At 46.8% G+C, this 23,225-nt stretch overlaps 1 protein-coding gene across 1 annotated transcript in view; it reads left to right on the top strand.

Moving 5' to 3' along the window:
- The window catches only part of sh3tc2 (SH3 domain and tetratricopeptide repeats 2), a 57,360-nt gene that overhangs the window by 8,872 nt on the left and 25,263 nt on the right, over positions 1-23,225 (top strand). Inside the window, exons 2-17 of the mRNA XM_045719398.1 lie at positions 5,075-5,173; positions 6,054-6,164; positions 8,634-8,761; positions 8,981-9,086; positions 9,393-9,536; positions 10,309-10,510; positions 13,031-13,104; positions 14,644-14,839; positions 16,144-16,280; positions 16,965-17,015; positions 17,762-18,030; positions 18,471-18,665; positions 18,832-19,133; positions 19,399-19,630; positions 21,296-21,622; positions 22,813-23,033. Of these exons, the coding sequence (XP_045575354.1) occupies positions 5,075-5,173; positions 6,054-6,164; positions 8,634-8,761; positions 8,981-9,086; positions 9,393-9,536; positions 10,309-10,510; positions 13,031-13,104; positions 14,644-14,839; positions 16,144-16,280; positions 16,965-17,015; positions 17,762-18,030; positions 18,471-18,665; positions 18,832-19,133; positions 19,399-19,630; positions 21,296-21,622; positions 22,813-23,033 (2,794 nt within the window). The remainder of the gene's footprint in view (positions 1-5,074; positions 5,174-6,053; positions 6,165-8,633; positions 8,762-8,980; positions 9,087-9,392; positions 9,537-10,308; positions 10,511-13,030; positions 13,105-14,643; positions 14,840-16,143; positions 16,281-16,964; positions 17,016-17,761; positions 18,031-18,470; positions 18,666-18,831; positions 19,134-19,398; positions 19,631-21,295; positions 21,623-22,812; positions 23,034-23,225) is intronic.

Genomic DNA, 23,225 nt, shown 5'->3' with positions numbered 1-23,225 from the left:
GATCAGGAAATAAACAATAAGAACAGGGAATAAACAATAAGAGCAGGGAATAAACAATAAGAGGAGGGAATAAACAATAAGAGCAGGGAATAAACAATAAGAGGAGGGAATAAACAATAAGATCAGGAAATAAACAATAAGAACAGGGAATAAACAATAAGAGCAGGGAATAAACAATAAGAGGAGGGAATAAACAATAAGAGCAGGGAATAAACAATAAGAGGAGGGAATAAACAATAAGAACAGGGAATAAACAATAAGATCAGGGAATAAACAATAAGAACAGGGAATAAACAATAAGAGCAGGGAATAAACAATAAGAGGAGGGAATAAACAATAAGAGCAGGGAATAAACAATAAGAGCAGGGAATAAACAATAAGAGGAGGGAATAAACAATAAGAGGAGGGAATAAACAATAAGAGGAGGGAATAAACAATAAGAGCAGGGAATAAACAATAAGAGCAGGGAATAAACAATAAGAGGAGGGAATAAACAATAAGAGCAGGGAATAAACAATAAGAGCAGGGAATAAACAATAAGAGGAGGGAATAAACAATAAGAGCAGGGAATAAACAATAAGAGGAGGGAATAAACAATAAGAGCAGGGAATAAACAATAAGAGGAGGGAATAAACAATAAGAGCAGGGAATAAACAATAAGAGGAGGGAATAAACAATAAGAGCAGGGAATAAACAATAAGAGCAGGGAATAAACAATAAGAGGAGGGAATAAACAATAAGAGGAGGGAATAAACAATAAGAGGAGGGAATAAACAATAAGAGGAGGGAATCCCATTTACAACATTTGGAAAATTCTGCACTTAACTGGACTCAAAACACCATACAAATATTTTCAAACTGTTTTGATAATGATTCCTGTTTCTGGCAAGGTGTTGCACAACTCTTGATTCAGTAGTGCTACAACATGATGTTTCAATACTTACATTTTAGTCATTTAGCAGATGCTCTTATCCAGAGAGACTTACAGTAGTGAGTCATTTAGTAGACGCTCTTATCCAGAGAGACTTACAGTAAGGAGTCACACGCAAACACACACTCAGGGACCATACACACACACGCACACACACACTCAGTGACCATACACACAAACACACACACACACTCAGTGACCATACACACAAACACACACACACTCAGTGACCATACACACAAACACACACACTCAGTGACCATACACACACTCTCTCTCACTGACCAGCCAACACACACATGCCATCAGAAGAGAGTGCTTTGTGTTCATAGACTGGGCAGCAGCTAGAGAGAGAGAGAGAGAGAGAGGTGGGTGGTGGAGGGGGGGGGTAGATGGGAGAGATGAATTTCCAGAGAAAGAAAGGAGAGAGAATGAGAGAGAGAATTGATGGGGTGATAGAGATACAGGAAGAAGCTCTGCAGAGAGTGCTCTCCGCTCCTCAAACGCTGCCCTTTCTTCCCAGGTTGGTTCCACGTCACCTTGCCGTCAGTACCCACAGCCTGGAGCTGAGGCTAGTCGGTCACTAACATGAGAAGACAGAGAGCAGTAACTGTCTCGTTCAGACAGACACTGCTGCTGTAGGTATATCTATATGATATGGGTAACAGGCTATCCCATGAAGGTATAGTATAGTACAGGGCATGGTGTGTCAGTGTGACGCTGTGTTAGGTGGTGTCTGATTGTGCTTGTTGTGTGTACTGTAGTGGCAGTACTGTCAGTCACATTGTTACTAAACTGTGCAGCTCGTTGTGTTCTGTGTCTAAGTGCAGGATAACAGATCAGTCAATCATTGTGTATTGTCTTTATGCTTTGTCCAGTGTAGAGAGTCTCTCTGCTATGTTCGGTAATATTACCACTATTATGACAAGTTCAAAAAACATGAAGACAATTTTGACATTGACCGTCAGCCGTGGCTTACCAATGCAGTTTTGTATACAATACACAAAGGCTGACCGTTGTTTTGTTGTATTTAGAGGGCATGCTTGTTCTTGTCTGAGTGTGTTCTGGTCTGAATGTTCTCTCGTCTTACTGAGCTGTTGTCTCATGGGTAACGCTCAGTGATGTGTGGGGTTTTTGGCTGATGATGCCAGTGCAGACGTGTGTCTGTGGGTCATTGTGTTTCCCTTCCCCTGTCGACTCTTACCACAGCGCTTTCCAATCCTGGTCCCTGGACACCAGGGGGTACACATTTGTGTTATTGCCCGAGCACTACACATCTACATCTAATAATCAACTCATCATCAAGCTTCAATTATTTGAACCAGGTGTGTAGTGCTAGTATCTGTCTGTAGATCAGGGTAGCTGGTGAGGCCATAGTGCTAGTAGCTGTCTGTAGATCAGGGTGGCTGGTGAGGCCATAGTGCTAGTAGCTGTCTGTAGATCAGGGTGGCTGGTGAGGCCATAGTGCTAGTAGCTGTCTGTAGATCAGGGTGGCTGGTGAGGCCATAGTGCTAGTATCTGTCTGTAGATCAGGGTGGCTGGTGAGGCCATAGTGCTAGTATCTGTCTGTAGATCAGGGTGGCTGGTGAGGCCATAGTGCTAGTAGCTGTCTGTAGATCAGGGTGGCTGGTGAGGCCATAGTGCTAGTAGCTGTCTGTAGATCAGGGTGGCTGGTGAGGCCATAGTGCTAGTATCTGTCTGTAGATCAGGGTGGCTGGTGAGGCCATAGTGCTAGTATCTGTCTGTAGATCAGGGTGGCTGGTGAGGCCATAGTGCTAGTATCTGTCTGTAGATCAGGGTGGCTGGTGAGGCCATAGTGCTAGTATCTGTCTGTAGATCAGGGTGGCTGGTGAGGCCATAGTGCTAGTATCTGTCTGTAGATCAGGGTAGCTGGTGAGGCCATAGTGCTAGTATCTGTCTGTAGATCAGGGTGGCTGGTGAGGCCATAGTGCTAGTATCTGTCTGTAGATCAGGGTGGCTGGTGAGGCCATAGTGCTAGTATCTGTCTGTAGATCAGGGTGGCTGGTGAGGCCATAGTGCTAGTAGCTGTCTGTAGATCAGGGTGGCTGGTGAGGCCATAGTGCTAGTAGCTGTCTGTAGATCAGGGTGGCTGGTGAGGCCATAGTGCTAGTAGCTGTCTGTAGATCAGGGTGGCTGGTGAGGCCATAGTGCTAGTATCTGTCTGTAGATCAGGGTGGCTGGTGAGGCCATAGTGCTAGTATCTGTCTGTAGATCAGGGTAGCTGGTGAGGCCATAGTGCTAGTATCTGTCTGTAGATCAGGGTGGCTGGTGAGGCCATAGTGCTAGTATCTGTCTGTAGATCAGGGTGGCTGGTGAGGCCATAGTGCTAGTATCTGTCTGTAGATCAGGGTGGCTGGTGAGGCCATAGTGCTAGTAGCTGTCTGTAGATCAGGGTGGCTGGTGAGGCCATAGTGCTAGTAGCTGTCTGTAGATCAGGGTGGCTGGTGAGGCCATAGTGCTAGTAGCTGTCTGTAGATCAGGGTGGCTGGTGAGGCCATAGTGCTAGTATCTGTCTGTAGATCAGGGTGGCTGGTGAGGCCATAGTGCTAGTATCTGTCTGTAGATCAGGGTGGCTGGTGAGGCCATAGTGCTAGTATCTGTCTGTAGATCAGGGTGGCTGGTGAGGCCATAGTGCTAGTATCTGTCTGTAGATCAGGGTGGCTGGTGAGGCCATAGTGCTAGTAGCTGTCTGTAGATCAGGGTGGCTGGTGAGGCCATAGTGCTAGTAGCTGTCTGTAGATCAGGGTGGCTGGTGAGGCCATAGTGCTAGTATCTGTCTCTAGATCAGGGTGGCTGGTAAGGCCATAGTGTTAGTATCTGTCTGTAGATCAGGGTGGCTGGTGAGGCCATAGTGCTAGTAGCTGTCTGTAGATCAGGGTGGCTGGTGAGGCCATAGTGCTAGTATCTGTCTGTAGATCAGGGTGGCTGGTGAGGCCATAGTGCTAGTATCTGTCTGTAGATCAGGGTGGCTGGTGAGGCCATAGTGCTAGTAGCTGTCTGTAGATCAGGGTAGCTGGTGAGGCCATAGTGCTAGTATCTGTCTGTAGATCAGGGTGGCTGGTGAGGCCATAGTGCTAGTATCTGTCTGTAGATCAGGGTGGCTGGTGAGGCCATAGTGCTAGTAGCTGTCTGTAGATCAGGGTGGCTGGTGAGGCCATAGTGCTAGTATCTGTCTGTAGATCAGGGTGGCTGGTGAGGCCATAGTGCTAGTAGCTGTCTGTAGATCAGGGTGGCTGGTGAGGCCATAGTGCTAGTAGCTGTCTGTAGATCAGGGTGGCTGGTGAGGCCATAGTGCTAGTATCTGTCTGTAGATCAGGGTGGCTGGTGAGGCCATAGTGCTAGTATCTGTCTGTAGATCAGGGTGGCTGGTGAGGCCATAGTGCTAGTATCTGTCTGTAGATCAGGGTGGCTGGTGAGGCCATAGTGCTAGTATCTGTCTGTAGATCAGGGTGGCTGGTGAGGCCATAGCGCTAGGGCAAAAACAAACATTTGCACTCCTTGTGGTCCCCAGGGCCAGGATTAAGAAATGCAGTTTTACTTTATCTGATGGCTATTTGCTTTTCTGGTAAAGACGATGCATGTCTGTTCACTGTTTGCTGTTTGGTCCCAAATGTGATCTGTTTGTGATACAACAACGTTTTCAAAACAATCTTCTTTCAGGACTAGTAAATGTGTCCTTCCTTGTGTCCTTCCCCTCATCAGAGTATTGATGGAGATATAAAGAGGAATCCACTTTAGACCATTGACATTCACCCCTTGATGATGTTTACTACTTTGTGTTACACTAATCTCCTTCCCCGACATTTGCTGGTGGGTGTGTCCCACTAATATCATTTCTCCCTCCCAGACATTTACTGATGTGTGTTACACTAATTTCCTTCCCCATTCCCAGACACTGGGCATGCTCTGCCCAGGCATTGCTGTCGCATGTCAGATCTTACACATGCCTGGATAGACATTTTATTCATTAGCTAACCACTTCATATGTTATAACAATCTGGTGCCTGGCGGCAAAGTTGATGACATGGCACGCAACCATTGGTTGATGCATGCAACGTCTGATCAGGGGAACGCGACCCTTTACTGATGTGTGTAACACTTATCTCCTTCCCCCCCTCCCAGACATCTCCCCTGCTGAGCTGGATGCACTATGGAGAGAACCACCGTACACACTAGCGGGAACCAATCAGCACTTCCCAGGGAATGATGTCATGAATCCAGGTAACTACAGTAAAAGCCTTAAAGCGTTCGATGACACAAAACATCCAGCTGTTTCTATCCCAATTAAGTCCTGCATGAGTTATATTGCCCAGACAAATGTTGAGTTTGAATGCTTCTGGATGTGTACTGTAGCAAACAATGAAACATTGTATTACACAATAACCTCAACAGTCCCAGGTTGAGGAAGTGTTGGGGACATCCTCTCTGTACAATGTGACAACAACATGGGGAAGCCAGCCCAGCTGCTCATGAAGCCTTTTTGATTGTTTTTATGTGTTTCTGTGTGTGTGTGTGTGTGTGTGTGTGTGTGTGTGTGTGTGTGTGTGTGTGTGTGTTTGCGCGTGCAAGTGTGTGTCACACAACACGGGGGAAGCCTCCAGCGGTCACAAAGCCCTGTCAGGACAGCTCAAGCAGGTCGTTATATTATAATAGACCATCTGGGAGAGGCAGTATGTTAATAGATGGGTGGGCTTTGATAGACAATTTATGTTCTGTTGATGTTCTGGAGGAAACAGACTAATCTCTGTTGAAATCCTCATCAGCTGGACCACAGAATATACTGTACACCAGCAGATATGTAACTTTTAGTGTGAATGGTTCCTCATACAGTAACAGAGTCAAACCTCCAATTCGGTCACTTTGTCTGGTTACCTTGACTGGTTTGCATTCCAGAAGGATATACGATGAAGCATTGTGGTCTCCATTCCCTCTTCACAGTTGTCACAAAACAAGGTTGCTCGATGATCTTGCACTTGCATACAGATCACATGTAGCTGACACAAAAGTCTATTTTAAATCAACCCCCGAAACAACTGTCTCACCCGTTCCTTCCTGAGGGTTCCTCTGACCTGACCTGACCTCTGTTTCCTGTCTTCTCCAGGGGTGGAGTCTGGGAGCGGGGAGGTAGAGTCGGATAGTTACTGGAAGAGGAAGGAGGCGTTCACCAGAGGAAGCACCGTGTCACTGGCCGTGGGAGAGAGGTTCTCCTCAGGTACTGTTCTACTCACAGATACTCTGTACGGATGTGTTCCAAATGGTACCCTAATACCTATAGGTGCTACTTTTGACCCACACGGTGCTATTTGGGACAGCCAGGGTGTTTCTCTCTCTATTCCTGCTATGGATGTGTTAACTGCTAACGTTGCGGTGTTAAAAGCTGCTGGTCATGGCTGTGTGGTGTGATGCTTATTGTGGATCTGTTTGTGTTGATGCTGTCATTACACCTCTATTGACCCTGTCTGTATTCTATACAGTCGTCTATATAATCACTGTATCGTTCATGTTGTCTGTTTGTACAGTATGTCAACATCCTGTAAGAAAACTGACTTTAATGTTAACGTTACTGTCGACACAGCAACGTAGCTACTCTACGGTTCTCTGTGTCTTTCCTCCAGCAGGTTCCAGTGTAGCTCTCCCCCAAATGGACCTAATGTTAAAGGGTCCCTTTAAAACTCCACTAAGAGTCACTCAAGGCTGTAATAGCTATGTTATTCCTAGTCTAACACTGACACACGCAGCAGCTGCTGTGTTATATGAGCTCACTGAGAATGGCTCTACAATACACTCCCTGAGAATGGCTCTACAATACACTTCCTGAGAATGGCTCTAATATACACTTCCTGAGAATGGCTCTACAATACACTCCCTGAGAATGGCTCTACAATACACTCCCTGAGAATGGCTCTACAATACACTCCCCTGAGAATGGCTCTACAATACACTCCCCTGAGAATGGCTCTACAATACACTCCCTGAGAATGGCTCTACAATACACTTCCTGAGAATGGCTCTACAATACACTCACTGAGATTGGCTCTACAATACACTCACTGAGAATGGCTCTACAATACACTTCCTGAGAATGGCTCTACAATACACTCACTGAGCATGGCTCTACAATACACTCACTGAGAATGGCTCAACAATACACTCCCTGAGCATGGCTCTACAATACACTCCCTGAGAATGGCTCTACAATACACTTCCTGAGAATGGCTCTACAATACACTCTCTGAGAATGGCTCTACAATACACACACTGAGAATGGCTCTACAATACACTCACTGAGCATGGCTATACAATACACTCCCTGAGAATGGCTCTACAATACACACACTGAGAATGGCTCTACAATACACTCCCTGAGAATGGCTCTACAATACACTCACTGAGCATGGCTCTACAATACACTCCCTGAGAATGGCTCTACAATACACTTCCTGAGAATGGCTCTACAATACACTCACTGAGCATGGATCTACAATACACTCCCTGAGAATGGCTCTACAATACACTCACTGAGCATGGCTCTACAATACACTCCCTGAGCATGGCTCTACAATACACTCCCTGAGAATGGCTCTACAATACACTCACTGAGAATGGCTCTACAATACACTCACTGAGAATGGCTCTACAATACACTCCCTGAGCATGGCTCTACAATACACTCCCTGAGCATGGCTCTACAATACACTTCCTGAGAATGACTCTACAATACACTCACTGAGAATGTCTCTACAATACACTTCCTGAGAATGGCTCTACAATACACTTCCTGAGAATGGCTCTACAATACACTCACTGAGCATGGCTCTACAATACACTCACTGAGCATGGCTCTACAATACACTCACTGAGAATGGCTCTACAATACACTTCCTGAGAATGGCTCTACAATACACTTCCTGAGAATGGCTCTACAATACACTCCTTGACCATGGCTCTACAATACACTCACTGAGAATGGCTCTACAATACACTTCCTGAGCATGGCTCTACAATACACTCACTGAGAATGGCTCTACAATACACTCCCTGAGCATGGCTCTACAATACACTCACTGAGCATGGCTCTACAATACACTCCCTGAGCATGGCTCTACAATACACTCACTGAGAATGGCTCTACAATACACTCACTGAGCATGGCTCTACAATACACTCACTGAGCATGGCTCTACAATACACTCCCTGAGCATGGCTCTACAATACACTCACTGAGCATGGCTCTACAATACACTTCCTGAGAATGGCTCTACAATACACATCCTGAGAATGGCTCTACAATACACTTCCTGAGAATGGATCTACAATACACTCACTGAGCATGGCTCTACAATACACTCACTGAGAATGGCTCTACAATACACTCACTGAGAATGGCTCTACAATACACTCACTGAGAATGGCTCTACAATACACTCATTGAGAATGGCTCTACAATACACTCACTGAGCATGGCTCTACAATACACTTCCTGAGAATGGCTCTACAATACACTCACTGAGAATGGCTCTACAATACACTCACTGAGAATGGCTCTGTAACACACTCGGAAAAGTTACTCCTAAAAGTTTTACCTCTGCATGTTGATTTCTACATTACAATATCACAGTAGCAGTCAATACTCCCACCTGTGATCTCGAGACTGACAGTGTGTGTGTCTGCTTGTGTGTAGACGTGGTGCTGGTGTTCAGCGGTCGGCGGCGCTCAGGTGTAATACCTGACTCTGAGCTACAGGAGGCGCTCCGTACCAGACTCAGGGTCGTCGAGAGCAACAGTCAGGACGTCATCCAGCTCTTCAAGGTTAGTCACAGGTCATAGGTCAGGGGTTAGAGGTTAGACTTCAAGGCATGCCAAAACAGATGACCCCGCCTAGACCAGAGGTGCAGTTCCAACCGTTGTCCTGATAAAAGTTGTTTCTCTCTGATGTAGATGCTAGTGGTTGGTAGAGAATAAAAGTGACCTTCTCTGCATCCTCGCTGTTTCTTCATCAATGTCTTCGGTTTTTCTGCCTCCCTACAGGACCTGTCTGCCCGTCTGCTGTCTGTCCACGCTGAGAAGGACAGCTTTGTCATCACCTTCAAGACTGTAGAGGAGATGTGGAAGTTCTCTACCTACCTGGCTCTAGGTGAGCTGTACTATCCTACCTGACCTGGATCAAACTCTCATTAACACAGTCTGGTGGCTGATTATTACATCCGGTCTGGTTAGAAGTTGCAAATAGGCGCAGAACTCGGATCAGTGTCCCTCACCCGATCCTAAACTAAACCATCAGCCTGGAAAAAACAGATCTTACATCAGGATGTAGGGACAACTTCATCTTACTTTGTTGTGTCTCCAGGCTATGTGGCGTGGTGAACCTTACGAACACCATATGCCATGTTATAAACACCTTATGACATGTTATGAACATATGTCTCGTTTGTATGTCCAGGCTATGTGGCGCGGTGCCTGGAGAATTTCCTGTGTGACCAGTCGTTCTGGCTGGACACTGAGCTGCTGAGGGACCTGGAGATTACTGTGACTGTAGATGAGAAACACCTGGCCACACTCTACCTGGGACTGCTGCTGCAGGAGGGTGAACGAACACCTTATGAACTCTTTATGAACACCTTATGAACACCTTATGACATGTTATAACCTTATTAAGAACAGCACCTGGCCACACTACCTGGGACTGCTGCTGCAGAAGGGTAGGGATGGTTACTTTATGAACTCCTTGTGACAGGTTATGAAGACCATTTTAACATCATATGAACTCTTTATAGACATCTTATGGACAGTGTACAAATGACTAATGGACACGTTATGAAGACCTCTACAAACTCCTTATGGACAGCTTATATTCTCTACTTTCTTAACCCTCATCATCAACAGCAGTTTATATCACACTCTCAGAACAGAACAGAACAGAAGCGAAAAAGTTGTTCCATTTCAAAACATGTTGTTCCAGATACCTAGAAATGAAATGCAACTAAATCTAAACTGATTACATGTTATGCAATGTCCAGAGATAAAGTAACACAGCAAAACAAAGATGGATGTTTAACTTAATTTAATTTAGAGAGCGATTGTACTACCATGCATTTACATTGTACAATGTCTGAGTAGGCATAATGTTTTACAAGGAAGTACTCTTCTCCCTAACGCCTGAGAGAAATCAATAGCCAGTGAAAGGAAGAAGTGCCTGTGTTGAGTGAGAATGGATTTTTAATGGATTCTGTGAAGGAGGACAGAGCCTCAGTTCAGTCAAATGTTCATTCTTTACAGAAACTTGCATCCCCCTGTCTGAGAGTGTGTCTGTTGTTCTCTGCGTGTCATTCAACTGTATTTATCTCTCTCTCCCCCAGGGTCGTTCTTTGCCAAGGCGCTGGTGAGCAGTGCCGAGCATAGTGATGAGGAGGAGGAGGAGCTGTGTTTCAGACGTAACGACTTGCTGATGGTTAAAGACACGGGGCAGGACAGTCACTGGGAGGGCACCCTTCTCTCCACCGGACAACACGGACTAGTGCCTGTCAACACCATGCAGCCGCTGCCATACCCCTTCTACCAGTGAGTTACCTAGTCTCTATCCCTAACTCCTACCCCTTCTACCAGTGAGTTACCTAGTCTCTATCCCTAACCCATACCCCTTCTACCAGTGAGTTACCTACTCTCTATCCCTAACCCATACCCCTTCTACCAGTGAGTTACCTAGTCTCCATCCCTAACCCATACCCCTTCTACCAGTGAGTTACCTAGTCTCTATCCCTAACCCATACCCCTTCTACCAGTGAGATACCTAGTCTCTATCCCTAACCCATACCCCTTCTACAAGTGAGATACCTAGTCCCTATCCCTAACCCATACCCCTTCTACCAGTAAGTCACCTAGTCTCTACCCCCTAACCCATACCCCTTCTACCAGTAAGTTACCTAGTCTCTACTCCCTAACCCATACCTCTTCTACCAGTAAGTTACCTAGTCTCTACCCCCTAACCCATACCCCTTCTACCAGTAAGTTACCTAGTCTCTACCCAAACCCATACCTCCTCTACCAGTAAGTTACCTAGTCTCTACCCCCTAACCCATACCCCTTCTACCAGTGAGTTACCTAGTCTCTATCCCTAACCCATACCCCTTCTACCAGTGAGTTACCTAGTCTCTATCCCTAACCCATACCCCTTCTACCAGTAAGTTACCTAGTCTCCATCCCTAACCCATACCCCTTCTACCAGTAAGTTACCTAGTCCCTATCCCTTAACCCATAGCTCCTCTACCAGTGAGTTTCCTAGTCTCTACCCCTTAACCCATACCTCTTCTACCAGTAAGTTACCTAGTCCCAACCCTAACCCATACCCCTTCTACCAGTAAGTTACCTAGTCTCTACCCTAACCCATACCCCTTCTACCAGTGAGTTACCTAGTCTCTACCCCGTAATCCATACCCCTTCTACCAGTAAGTTACCTAGTCTCTACCCCCTAACCCATACCCCTTCTACCAGTAAGTTACCTAGTCTCCATCCCTAACCCATACCCCTTCTACCAGTAAGTTACCTAGTCTCTACCCCCTAACCCATACCCCTTCTACCAGTGAGTTACCTAGTCTCTACCCCCTAACCCATACCCCTTTTACCAGTAAGTTACCTAGTCTCTACCCCTAACCCATACCCCTTCTACCAGTAAGTTACCTAGTCTCCATCCCTAACCCATACCCCTTCTACCAGTAAGTTACCTAGTCTCTACCCACTAACCCATACCCCTTCTACCAGTAAGTTACCTAGTCTCTACCCACTAACCCATACCCCTTCTACCAGTAAGTTACATTGTCTCTATCCCTAACCCATACCCCTTTTACCAGTAAGTTACCTAGTCTATACCCACTAACCCATACCCCTTCTACCAGTAAGTTACCTAGTCTCTACCCACTAACCCATACCCCTTCTACCAGTAAGTTACATTGTCTCTATCCCTAACCCATACCCCTTTTACCAGTAAGTTACCTAGTCTCTACCCCCTAACCCATACCCCTTCTACCAGTAAGTTACCTAGTCTCTACCCCCTAACCCATACCCCTTTTACCAGTAAGTTACCTAGTCTCTATCCTAACCCATACCCCTTCTACCAGTGAGTTACCTAGTCTCTACCCCCTAACCCATACCTCTTTTACCAGTAAGTTACCTAGTCTCTACCCCTAACCCATACCCCTTCTACCAGTAAGTTACCTAGTCTCTACCCCTAACCCATACCCCTTCTACCAGTAAGTTACCTAGTCTCTACCCACTAACCCATACCCCTTCTACCAGTAAGTTACCTAGTCTCTACCCACTAACCCATACCCCTTCTACCAGTAAGTTACCTTGTCTCTACCCCTAACCCATACCCCTTTTTACCAGTAAGTTACCTAGTCTATACCCACTAACCCATACCCCTTCTACCAGTAAGTTACCTAGTCTCTACCCACTAACCCATACCCCTTCTACCAGTAAGTTACATTGTCTCTACCCCTAACCCATACCCCTTCTACCAGTAAGTTACCTAGTCTCTACCCCCTAACCCATACCCCTTCTACCAGTAAGTTACCTAGTCTCTACCCCCTAACCCATACCCCTTCTACCAGTAAGTTACCTAGTCTCTACCCACTAACCCATACCCCTTCTACCAGTAAGTTACCTAGTCTCTACCCCCTAACCCATACCTCTTTTAACAATGAGTTACCTAGTCTCTATCCCTAACCCATACCCCTTCTACCAGTGAGTTACCTAGTCTCCATCACTAACCCATACCCCTTCTACCAGTAAGTCACCTAGTCTCTACCCACTAACCCATACCCCTTCTACCAGTAAGTTACCTAGTCCATACCCCCTAACCCATACCCCTTCTACCAGTAAGTTACCTAGTCTCTATCCCTAACCCATACTCCTTCTACCAGTGAGTTACCTAGTCTCTACCCCCTAACCCATACCCCTTCTACCAGTAAGTTACCTAGTCTCTAACCTAACCCATACCCCTTCTACCCCTCCTCTCATCTCATATCTTGTAGGGAAATATGGCTGCCATTTTGTGCCAAGCTGATGTGTTTCCTGTTTGTGTAGGTGGTCCCTGAGGAAGTACCCTAGCTGTGCCGGATGCTCCCCTTCAGAAAGGGGACAGTTTGACCATCCTATAGGTAAGGTCCTAACCCTAAGCCTTCAGAGAGAGGACAGTTTGACCACCCTACAGGTGAGGCCCTAACCCTAAGCCTTCAGAGAGAGGACAGTTTTACCACCCTACAGGTGAGGTCCTAACCCTAAGCCTTCAGAGAGAGGACAGTTTGACCACCCAACAGGTGAGGTCCTAACCCTAAGCCTTCAGAGAGAGGACAGTTTCACCACCCTACAGGTGAGGTCCTAACCCTAAGCCTTCAGAGAGAGGACAGTTTGACCAGCCTGTAGGTGAGGTCCTAAGCATTCAGAGAGAGGACAGTTTGACCACCCAACAGGTGAGGTCCTAACCCTAAGCCTTCAGAGAGAGGACAGTTTGACCACCCAACAGGTGAGGTCCTAACCCTAAGCCTTCAGAGAGAGGACAGTTTGACCACCCTACAGGTGAGGTCCTAACCCTAAGCCTTCAGAGAGAGGACAGTTTGACCAGCCTGTAGGTGAGGTCCTAAGCATTCAGAGAGAGGACAGTTTGACCACCCAACAGGTGAGGTTCTAACCCTAAGCCTTCACAGAGAGGACAGTTTGACCACCCAACAGGTGAGGTTCTAACCCTAAGCCTTCAGAGAGAGGACAGTTTGACCAGCCTGTAGGTGAGGTCCTAAGCATTCAGAGAGAGGACAGTTTGACCATCCAACAGGTGAGGTTCTAACCCTAAGCCTTCAGAGAGAGGACAGTTTGACCACCCTACAGGTGAGGTCCTAACCCTAAGCCTTCAGAGAGAGGACAGTTTGACCACCCTACAGGTGAGGTCCTAACCCTAAGCCTTCAGAGAGAGGACAGTTTGACCACCCTACAGGTGAGGTCCTAACCCTAAGCCTTCAGAGAGAGGACAGTTTGACCCCCCTACAGGTGAGGTCCTAAACCTAAGCCTTCAGAGAGAGGACAGTTTGACTACCCTATGCGTGAGCCCCTAACCCTGAGCCTTCAGAGAGAGGACAGTTTGACCAGCCTGTAGGTGAGGTCATAAGCCTTCAGAGAGGGGACAGTTTGACCAGTCTGTAGGTGAGATCCTAAGCCTTCAGAGAGAGGACAGTTTGACCAGCCTGTAGTTGAGGTCCTAACCCGCCTTCAGAGAGAGGACAGTTTGACCAGCCTGCAGGTGAGATCCTAAGCCTTCAGAGAGAGGACAGTTTGACCAGCCTGCAGGTGAGGTCCTAAACCTAAGCCTTCAGAGAGAGGACAGTTTGACTACCCTATGCGTGAGCCCCTAACCCTGAGCCTCCAGAGAGAGGACAGTTTGACCAGCCTGTTGGTGAGGTCCTAAGCCTCCAGAGAGAGGACAGTTTGACCAGCCTGTAGGTGAGGTCCTAAGCCTCCAGAGAGAGGACAGTTTGACCAGCCTGTAGGTGAGGTCCTAAGCCTCCAGAGAGAGGACAGTTTGACCATCCTACAGTTGAGAGCAGGAACCTTCTACCTACGCCACACTATACTCATGCCATGGCCAGTGTTCAATGTAAATACTAGGCATTTACTCCAACCCCCTCTCCTCTCCCTTCTCCCTGCAGTAACTGGTTCCTGTGAGGCTGTAGTGGACCATAACCCAGTAGGTTGTGATGAGCTCCAGCTGAGTCGAGGTGACCTGATTGAGATACATGGGATGCTACTCCGAGGTCTGGACCTGTTCATAGGAACACACTGCTCTACAGGAAACACTGGCTTCGTACACAAGGCTCACGTGAAGCCACTCAACGCCAAACCACTGTAAGAGCAATACATTTACATTTTTACATTTTAGCCATTTAGCAGACTATCTTATCCAGGGGTGGGTTACTCTTTGAAGAGGTAGGGTTTCAGGTGCTTTCGGAAGATGGACAAGAGACCAGAGGCGGCAGAACGGAGAACTCGGGTTGAGATGTACGGTTTGAGAATAGCCTGAAGGTTTGGAGGGGCAGTTCCTCTTGCTGTTCTGTAGGTAAGCACCATGGTCATCTAGTGGATACGAGACTCGACAGGAAGCCAGTGGAGTGTGATGAGGAGAGAGGTGACATAGGAGAACTTGGGAAGGTTGAAAACAAGGCAGGCTGCAGCGTTCTGGATAAGTTTCAGAGGTTTGATGGTACTGTAAGAGTTATACATAACAGTATTACAATACCAAACCACTGTGAGGACTATACATAACAGTATTACAATAACAAACCACTGTGAGGACTATACATAACAGTATTACAATACCAAACCACTGTGAGGACTGTACATAACAGCATTACAATAACAAACCATTGTGAGGACTATAAGTATTATTCACTTATACTGATTTTGTTGTGAACAGTTATTGTGAACACAAATAGGAGTTTGTTCCACAATAATGTGCTCACAAGTTATTTGTGCACAATCTAATTTACTCAATTTGTATTTTCTTTCAAAACATGTTTTTATTCACCTGTCAACTCTTCTCAGTCTTCTAGGAACAGTTAGGATCGCAGACAATGTGTGATGTTTTCTGTTCACATTTACATGGTCTATCTGTTTATCTGTTGTCAATAGTAGAGGCTTCAGGTGGAAGGATAGAGGGATGGAGGTGTAAAGAGATAGATGGTCGGAGAGATGGGCTGGGATGGAGGGATGGAGGGATGGAGAGATGGAGGTGTAAAGAGATGGATGGATGGAGAGATGGGATGGAGGGGTGGAGGGATGGAGAGATGTAGGGATGGAGGTGTAAAGAGATGGATGGATGGAGAGATGGGCTGGAGGGATGAAGGGGTGGAGGGATGGAGAGATGTAGGGATGGAGGTGTAAAGAGATGGATGTATGGAGAGATGGGCTGGGATGGAGGGGTGGAGGGATGGAGGTGTAAAGAGATGGATGATGGAGAGATGGGCTGGAGGGATGGAGGGGTGGAGGGATGGAGAGATGTTGGTGTAAAGAGATGGATGGTTGGAAAGATGGGCTGGGATGGAGGGGTGGTTGAGAGCAGAGTCATGTGGGTGATAATGCTTTCTTTGTCTCTCTCACCCTCCCTCTCTCTCTCTACTCTCTCACTCTCGCTCTCTCTCTCTCCCTCTCAGAGATGGACAACTTGTGTTTCTGAGTGAGAAGGAGCGTGTTTCTCTGTCCCAGGTTAACCCCTGCAGTACTGAACCCAGAGACAGTGGCCTGCTAGAGAGACTCTTCTCCTCTGACATCAGTACTGTCTACAGACTAGGTAGGGGGAGGATCATTCGGTCAATACAGTATAGGGAATTACTGAGTTCTGTCAGACTACTGTAGGTAGAGAACCACTGTGTTATACTGAGTACTGTCAGACTACTGTAGGTAGGGAACCACTGTGTTTTACTGAGTACTGTCAGACTACTGTAGGTAGAGAACCACTGTGTTTTACTGAGTACTGTCAGACTACTGTAGGTATAGAACCACTGTGTTATACTGAGTACTGTCAGACTACTGTAGGTAGAGAACCACTGTGTTTTACTGAGTACTGTCAGACTACTGTAGGTATAGAACCACTGTGTTATACTGAGTACTGTCAGACTACTGTAGGTAGGGAACCACTGTGTTATACTGAGTACTGTCAGACTAGGTAGGTAGAGAACCACTGTGTTTTACTGAGTACTGTCAGACTACTGTAGGTAGAGAACCAATATGTTTTACTGAGTACTGTCAGACTACTGTAGGTATAGAATCACTGTGTTATACTGAGTACTGTCAGACTACTGTAGGTAGGGAACCACTGTGTTTTACTGAGTACTGTCAGACTACTGTAGGTAGAGAACCACTGTGTTTTACTGAGTACTGTCAGACTACTGTAGGTAGAGAACCACTGTGTTTCTATATATGTAAACATTTTTTACTGTGAAAAGGTGGTAAAATATATGCATGTTTTCTTCAGATAGACTGGATCAGTCTGATTTTACGTACATCAGAAACCAACCTAAACAAGGTTAGTAATACGTTATCTAATAACAAGGTAATATTATGTTTATCAACGTTAATAATACGTTGTTGATCAGATTCTTAATACAGTCTCAGCTGAATGGTAGAGGACTGTTTAGAGGCCATTATAAACTGTGTTTCCAGCCCTGAATGCTGATTGGCTGACAACTGTGGTATATCAGACCGTACACCACGGGTGTGACAAAACTGTATTTGTACTGCTCTAATTATGTTGGTAACCAGTTTATAATAGCAATTAGGCACCTCAGGGGTTTGTGGTATATGTCCAATATACCACGGCTAAGGGCTGTGTCCAGAAGAACAGCCCTTAGCCATGGTATATTGGCCATATACCAAACTCCCTTGTGCCTTATTGCTTAAATATATCCTTCTGTCTCAGTCAAAGCCAATAACATTTTCTCCTGACAGCTGTAGATGTTTTGGAAACAACAGAGACAGCAGGGAACTCTATACAAAGTCAAACTCTTTATTTTTCTTCCCTGTTTAGGAGAGAAGGAAACTAATAATGTTTGACTTTTAACATACATGACATTTTACAAGGGAGAGAATATTGTCATATTTTGTTGAGAAGGCTGCACCAAGCTGAACTGCGAGTACAATTTACTTTGACAGCCAAGGATGTTTCATAGCTACATTTCTAATGCAGTTTACTTGAACATTGTACATTACATTGAGTTTCATATGCAGTGTATCTAAACCCTTACACTCAGTGTTCATATCGTTCTCTCTCAGAGCATAAGCCCCCCACCAGTGCCCAGCAGTCCATCATCTCAGAGAAGAGTGATGCTACACTCCCATACCACTCCTCCTACGCATCCCAGAATGCTTTAGGGTGTGGCGGTGACGGGGAGCTGCTGTCCTTCAGTCTGTACAACACCTTCAGAGAGATGAACGAGTTCCAGGAAGACCCACCCCTTTTCCTGGAGGAGGGGAGCTGGGAGGGGGAGGAGTCGGAGGTCTGTGACCGCACCTTGACCCTGCTCAACATGCATCACTTTCAGGTGAGAGGTCACAGGGCCACTGTTTAGAAATGGAAAGGATTTAGACCTGTAGGGTTCATACAGTTCACTTGTGTTTGTTCATTCATTCATTCATTCATTCATTCATTCATTCATTCATTCATTCATTCATTCAAGCACTGTTGATTGGCAATAAAGTACTCTCTCCTCTCCTCTCCTCTCCTCTCCTCTCCTCTCCTCTCCTCTCCTCTCCTCTCCTCTCCTCTCTCCTCTCCTCTCCTCTCCTCTCCTCTCCTCTCCTCTCCTCCCTCCCCTCCCCTCCTCCTCTCCTCTCCTCTCCTCTCCTCTCCTCTCCTCTCCTCTCCTCTCCTCTCCTCTCCTCTCCTCTCCCCACCTCTCCTCTCCTCTCCCCACCACTCCCCTCCCCCCTCCTCTCCTCTCCTCTCCTTTCCTCTCCTCTCCTCTCCTCTCCTCTCCTCCAGGAGGACTTCCTGCCCCTATATGACCTCCACCACTCATTCCTGTGGCTGACGTTCTCAGGGCAGAGTGAAGAGGAGTTACTGGGTCACCTGGAGATTGTCAGGGAGGGGGCCAAGAGAACTGGCATGGCCTGGGCACACCGACGGGCATGCTTCCTACTGGGGAGGCTCTGTGCCAAGAAGCTCAAGTACTCCCAGGTAGGGCAGAAGGGAGGAACACTAGAGTACACATACATGTACACAGCACACACACATGTATAAACACATACATGTATGCATGCACTCACACACACAAACACACATGCATTACATGAGTGTACTCTTAAATGCATTTCAATGTCCTTTTCGTACCCCTCTGTCCCAGGCCCGTGTGTATTACGAGGAAGCCCTTGGAGTCTCTGTCGACGGTTTCTCTGACCTCCCTCTCCTCATCGCCCTGTACACCAACCTCACAGCTGTCTACCTCAAACAGAAGATGGCTGAAAAGCTGCCCCCGACCCTGGAGAAGGCCAGTGCTCTGCTCCTCTGCCTCCCCTGCCACACCTTCACCTCCCTGGATGAGTTTGAGCTGCTGAAGCTGGTGCTGCGGAGGTCTGTGGTGGAGGGGGACAAACACCTCGAGGCACGGGTCTGCTACCTCACTGCCAGCCTCTTCCTCCTCCTTAGGTTGGTGTTGTCTGTGTTGTCAATGCTCCCAAATAGCATCCAATTCCCTATATAGTGCACTACTTTTGACCAGGTCCCATAGTGCTCTGGTCAAAGGGAATGCACTATATAGGGAATAAGGATGCCATTTTGGACACAGCCTATGTCCCTTGTTTTTATATACTTTTAATACACACACTGTATCACTTTTGATGTGATTGTTGTATAATTAAAAGTTTGTTATAAATCAAGTATATCATCATTATTATTACAATTATTAATATAGAAAGATAGATGATGCCCTGCCCTTCGTAGAGCGTCTCCAGTTCCTCACCGTTACCCTGTCTGCTGAGGAGGGACGCCCCATCGCCCCCCTGGACCTCAACTGGCTCCTGTCCCGGCTCTACAACCGTAAATACATGCCCTACCTGGCCCTGGCATCACTCAGCCTGGACACTGGACAGGACCACTCACTACAGGACGCCTTCCACAGGATAGAACTGTTCAGCAGGAACTCGGTAGGCTATGGTTTGTTTGTTAAGCAATCACATTCTAATATTTCAAAAACAAATGAAATATTACTACACAGTATACAACAGACTGGAAATAAACTTAAAAAAATTAAAAAAAATGCAAAAGAACATAAACTCAGCAAAAAAAGAAACGTTTCTTTTTCAGGACCCCGTCTTTCAAAGATAATTCATAAAAATACAAATTACTTCACACATCTTCATTGTAAAGGGTTTAAACACTGTTTCCCATGCTTGTTCAATGAGCCATAAACAATTAATGAACTTGCACCTGTGGAACAGTCGTTAAGACACTAACACCTTACAGACGGTAGGCAATTAAGGTCACAGTTATGAACATTTAGGACACTGAAGAGGCCTTTCTACTGACTCCGAAAAACACCAAGAGAAAGATGCCCAGGGTCCCTGCTCATCTGCGTGAACGTGCCTTAGGCATGCTGCAAGGAGGCATGAGGACTGCAGATGTGGCCAGGGCAATAAATTGCAATTTCCGTACTGTGAGACGCCTAAGACAGCGCTACAGGGGGACAGGACGGACAGCTGATCGTCCTCGCAGTGGCAGACCACGTATAAAAACACCTGCACAGGATCGGTACATCTGAACATCACACCTGCGGGACATGTACAGGATGGCAACAACAACTGCCCGAGTTACACCAGGAACGCACAATCCCTCCATCAGTGCTCAGACTGTCTGCAATAGGCTGAGAGAGGCTGGACTGAGGGCTTGTAGGCCTGTTGTAAGGCAGGTCCTCACCAGACATCACCGGCAACAACGTTGCCTATGGGCACACACGCACCATCGCTGGACCAGACAGGACTGGCAAAAAGTGTTCTTCAATGACGAGTCGTGGTTTTGTCTCCCCAGGGGTGAAGGTCGGATTCGCGTTTATTGTTGAAGGAATGAGCGTTACACCGAGGCCTGTACTCTGGAGCGGGATCGATTTGGAGGTGGATGGTCCGTCATGGTCTGGGGCGGTGTGTCACAGCATCATCGGACTGAGCTTGTTGTCATTGCAGGCAATCTCAACGCTGTGCGTTACAGGGAAGACATCCTCCTCCCTCATGTGGTACCCTTCCTGCAGGCTCATCCTGACATGACCCTCCAGCATGACAATGCCTCCAACCATACTGCTTGTTCTGTGCGTGATTTCCTGCAAGACAGGAATGTCAGTGTTCTGCCGTGGCCAGCGAAGAGCCCGGATTTCAATCACATTGAGCACGTCTGGGACTTATTGGATCGGAGGGTGAGGGCTAGGGCCATTCTCTCCAAAAATGTCCGGGAACTTGCAGGTGCCTTGGTGGAAGAGTTGGGTAACATCTCACAGCAAGAACTGGCAAATCTGGTGCAGTGCATGAGGAGGAGATGCACTGCATTAATTAATGCAGCTGGTGGCCACACCAGATACTGACTGTTACTTTTGATTTTGACCCCCCCCCCCCTTTGTTCAGGGACACATTATTTCATTTCTGTTAGTCACATGTCTGTGGAACTTGTTCAGTTTATGTCTCAGTTGTTGAATCTTGTTATGTACATACACATATTTACACATGTTAAGTTTGCTGAAAATAAATGCAGTTGACAGTGAGAGGATGTGTCTTTTTTGCTGAGTTTATAATTCTTCAAATGTTTTACATGTAAATGTTTCATAGGTGCGTCTGAACCCGCGATGGAAAGAGGGGACGTCTCTTCTCCCAGCCCAGATTGTGGTGTACCTGCAGCAGGCTCTGGCAATTGCAGAGCGGGGTGACGACCTTAAGACCCAGAGAGACCTATGTCTGGGCCTGGCCTGTGTGTACCAGCAACACGGGGCCCTGGAGAAGGCCCTGCCCTGTGCCCAGCAGGCTGTACAGACCGGGGGAGGTATCAACGAGGAGGAGGGGTTTGAGGCGTCAGTACTGCTGGGATGGCTGTTAGTCCTGACGGGACAGCCTGAGAGGGCACAGAACACCCTGCAGCCACTACTACAGTCCCTACAGGTAACTACAGTCTCTACAGGTAACTACAGTCCCTACTGGTAACTTCAGTCTCTGCAGGTAGGTACAGTCTCTACAGGTAACTACAGTCTCTACAGGTAACTACAGTATCTACAGGTAACTACAGTCTCTACAGGTAACTACAGTCCCTACAGGTAACTACAGTCTCTACAGGTAACTACAGTCCCTACAGGTAACTACAGTATCTACAGGTAACTACAGTCTCTACAGGTAACTACAGTCTCTACAGGTAACTACAGTCTCTACAGGTAACTACAGTATCTACAGGTAACTAAAATCACTACAGGTAGGTACAGTCTCTACAGGTAACTACAGTATCTACAGGTCACTACAGTCTCTACAGGTAAGTACAGTCTCTACAGGTAACTACAGTATCTACAGGTCACTACAGTCTCTACAGGTAAGTACAGTCTCTACAGGTAAGCTACAGTCTCTACAGGTAACTAAAATCACTACAGGTAGGTACAGTCTCTACAGGTAACTACAGTATCTACAGGTAACAACAGTCTCTACAGGTAACTACAGTCTCTACAGGTCAGTACAGTCCCTACAGGTAACTACAGTATCTACAGGTAACTACAGTCTCTACAGGTAACAACAGTCCCTACAGGTAACTACAGTCTCTACAGGTCACTACAGTCTCTACAGGTAACTACAGTCTCTACAGGTAAGTACAGTCTCTACAGGTAACTACAGTCTCTACAGGTAACTAAAATCACTACAGGTAGGTACAGTCTCTACAGGTAACTACAGTCCCTACAGGTAACTACAGTCTCTACAGGTAACTAAAATCACTACAGGTAGGTACAGTCCCTACAGGTAACTACAGTCTCTACAGGTAACTACAGTCTCTACAGGTAACTACAGTCTCTACAGGTAAGTACAGTCTCTACAGGTAACTACAGTCCCTACAGGTAACTACAGTCTCTACAGGTAACATTATCATTATCTCTACAATATTATGAGTATCATCATCACAGCCAACATTGACCTCTAGTCTCTACCCACTACGCACTTGTTTAGCTCTGAAAGAACTGGTCAGATGTAAGGAACAAGGTAGTAGCTCTGCCTTTCCACCTGCTCGTGTTACAGTAGTTTTTAACAGGACTTGAAAAGATCTTGTAATCAATGAATCAATCAATCAAACCTCTATCTCCTTTCTTTCCTTGCAGGGAACCGACAGCCCGACCCAGAGGGGAGTGATCCACAACCTGCTGGCTCTGTGTCTGCGGCAGCAGGGTGGCATCCCCGAGGCCGGCAGCCACCTCCACCATGCCCTCACCATCTCCAGGGAGAGTGGCAACCAGAGGAACCAGGCCCTGGCCCTCGCCAACCTGGGCTGCCTGGCACTGGGCGTGGGGGCACCCACACTGGCAGAACGATTCCTATTCAGGTCAGCAAGGAGGGAGGGTGTGTGGGGCTGAGGGGGCAGTGGGTCAGAAGTGTGTGTGTGTGTGTGTGTATACTGTAGGTGACTGCGTACATGCGGCGTGCATGTTACATTTCTAATAATATGAATCCTTTCCTGGTCGAGTTAGTATCTGTATCTCTACATGGTTGTAGCCTGCTAAATGAAAGGGACTGT

This window comes from Salmo salar, chromosome ssa05 (assembly GCF_905237065.1).
Source record: "Salmo salar chromosome ssa05, Ssal_v3.1, whole genome shotgun sequence".
Taxonomy (NCBI): Eukaryota; Metazoa; Chordata; class Actinopteri; order Salmoniformes; family Salmonidae; genus Salmo; species Salmo salar.
This window is presented reverse-complemented; position numbering and strand designations above follow the sequence as displayed.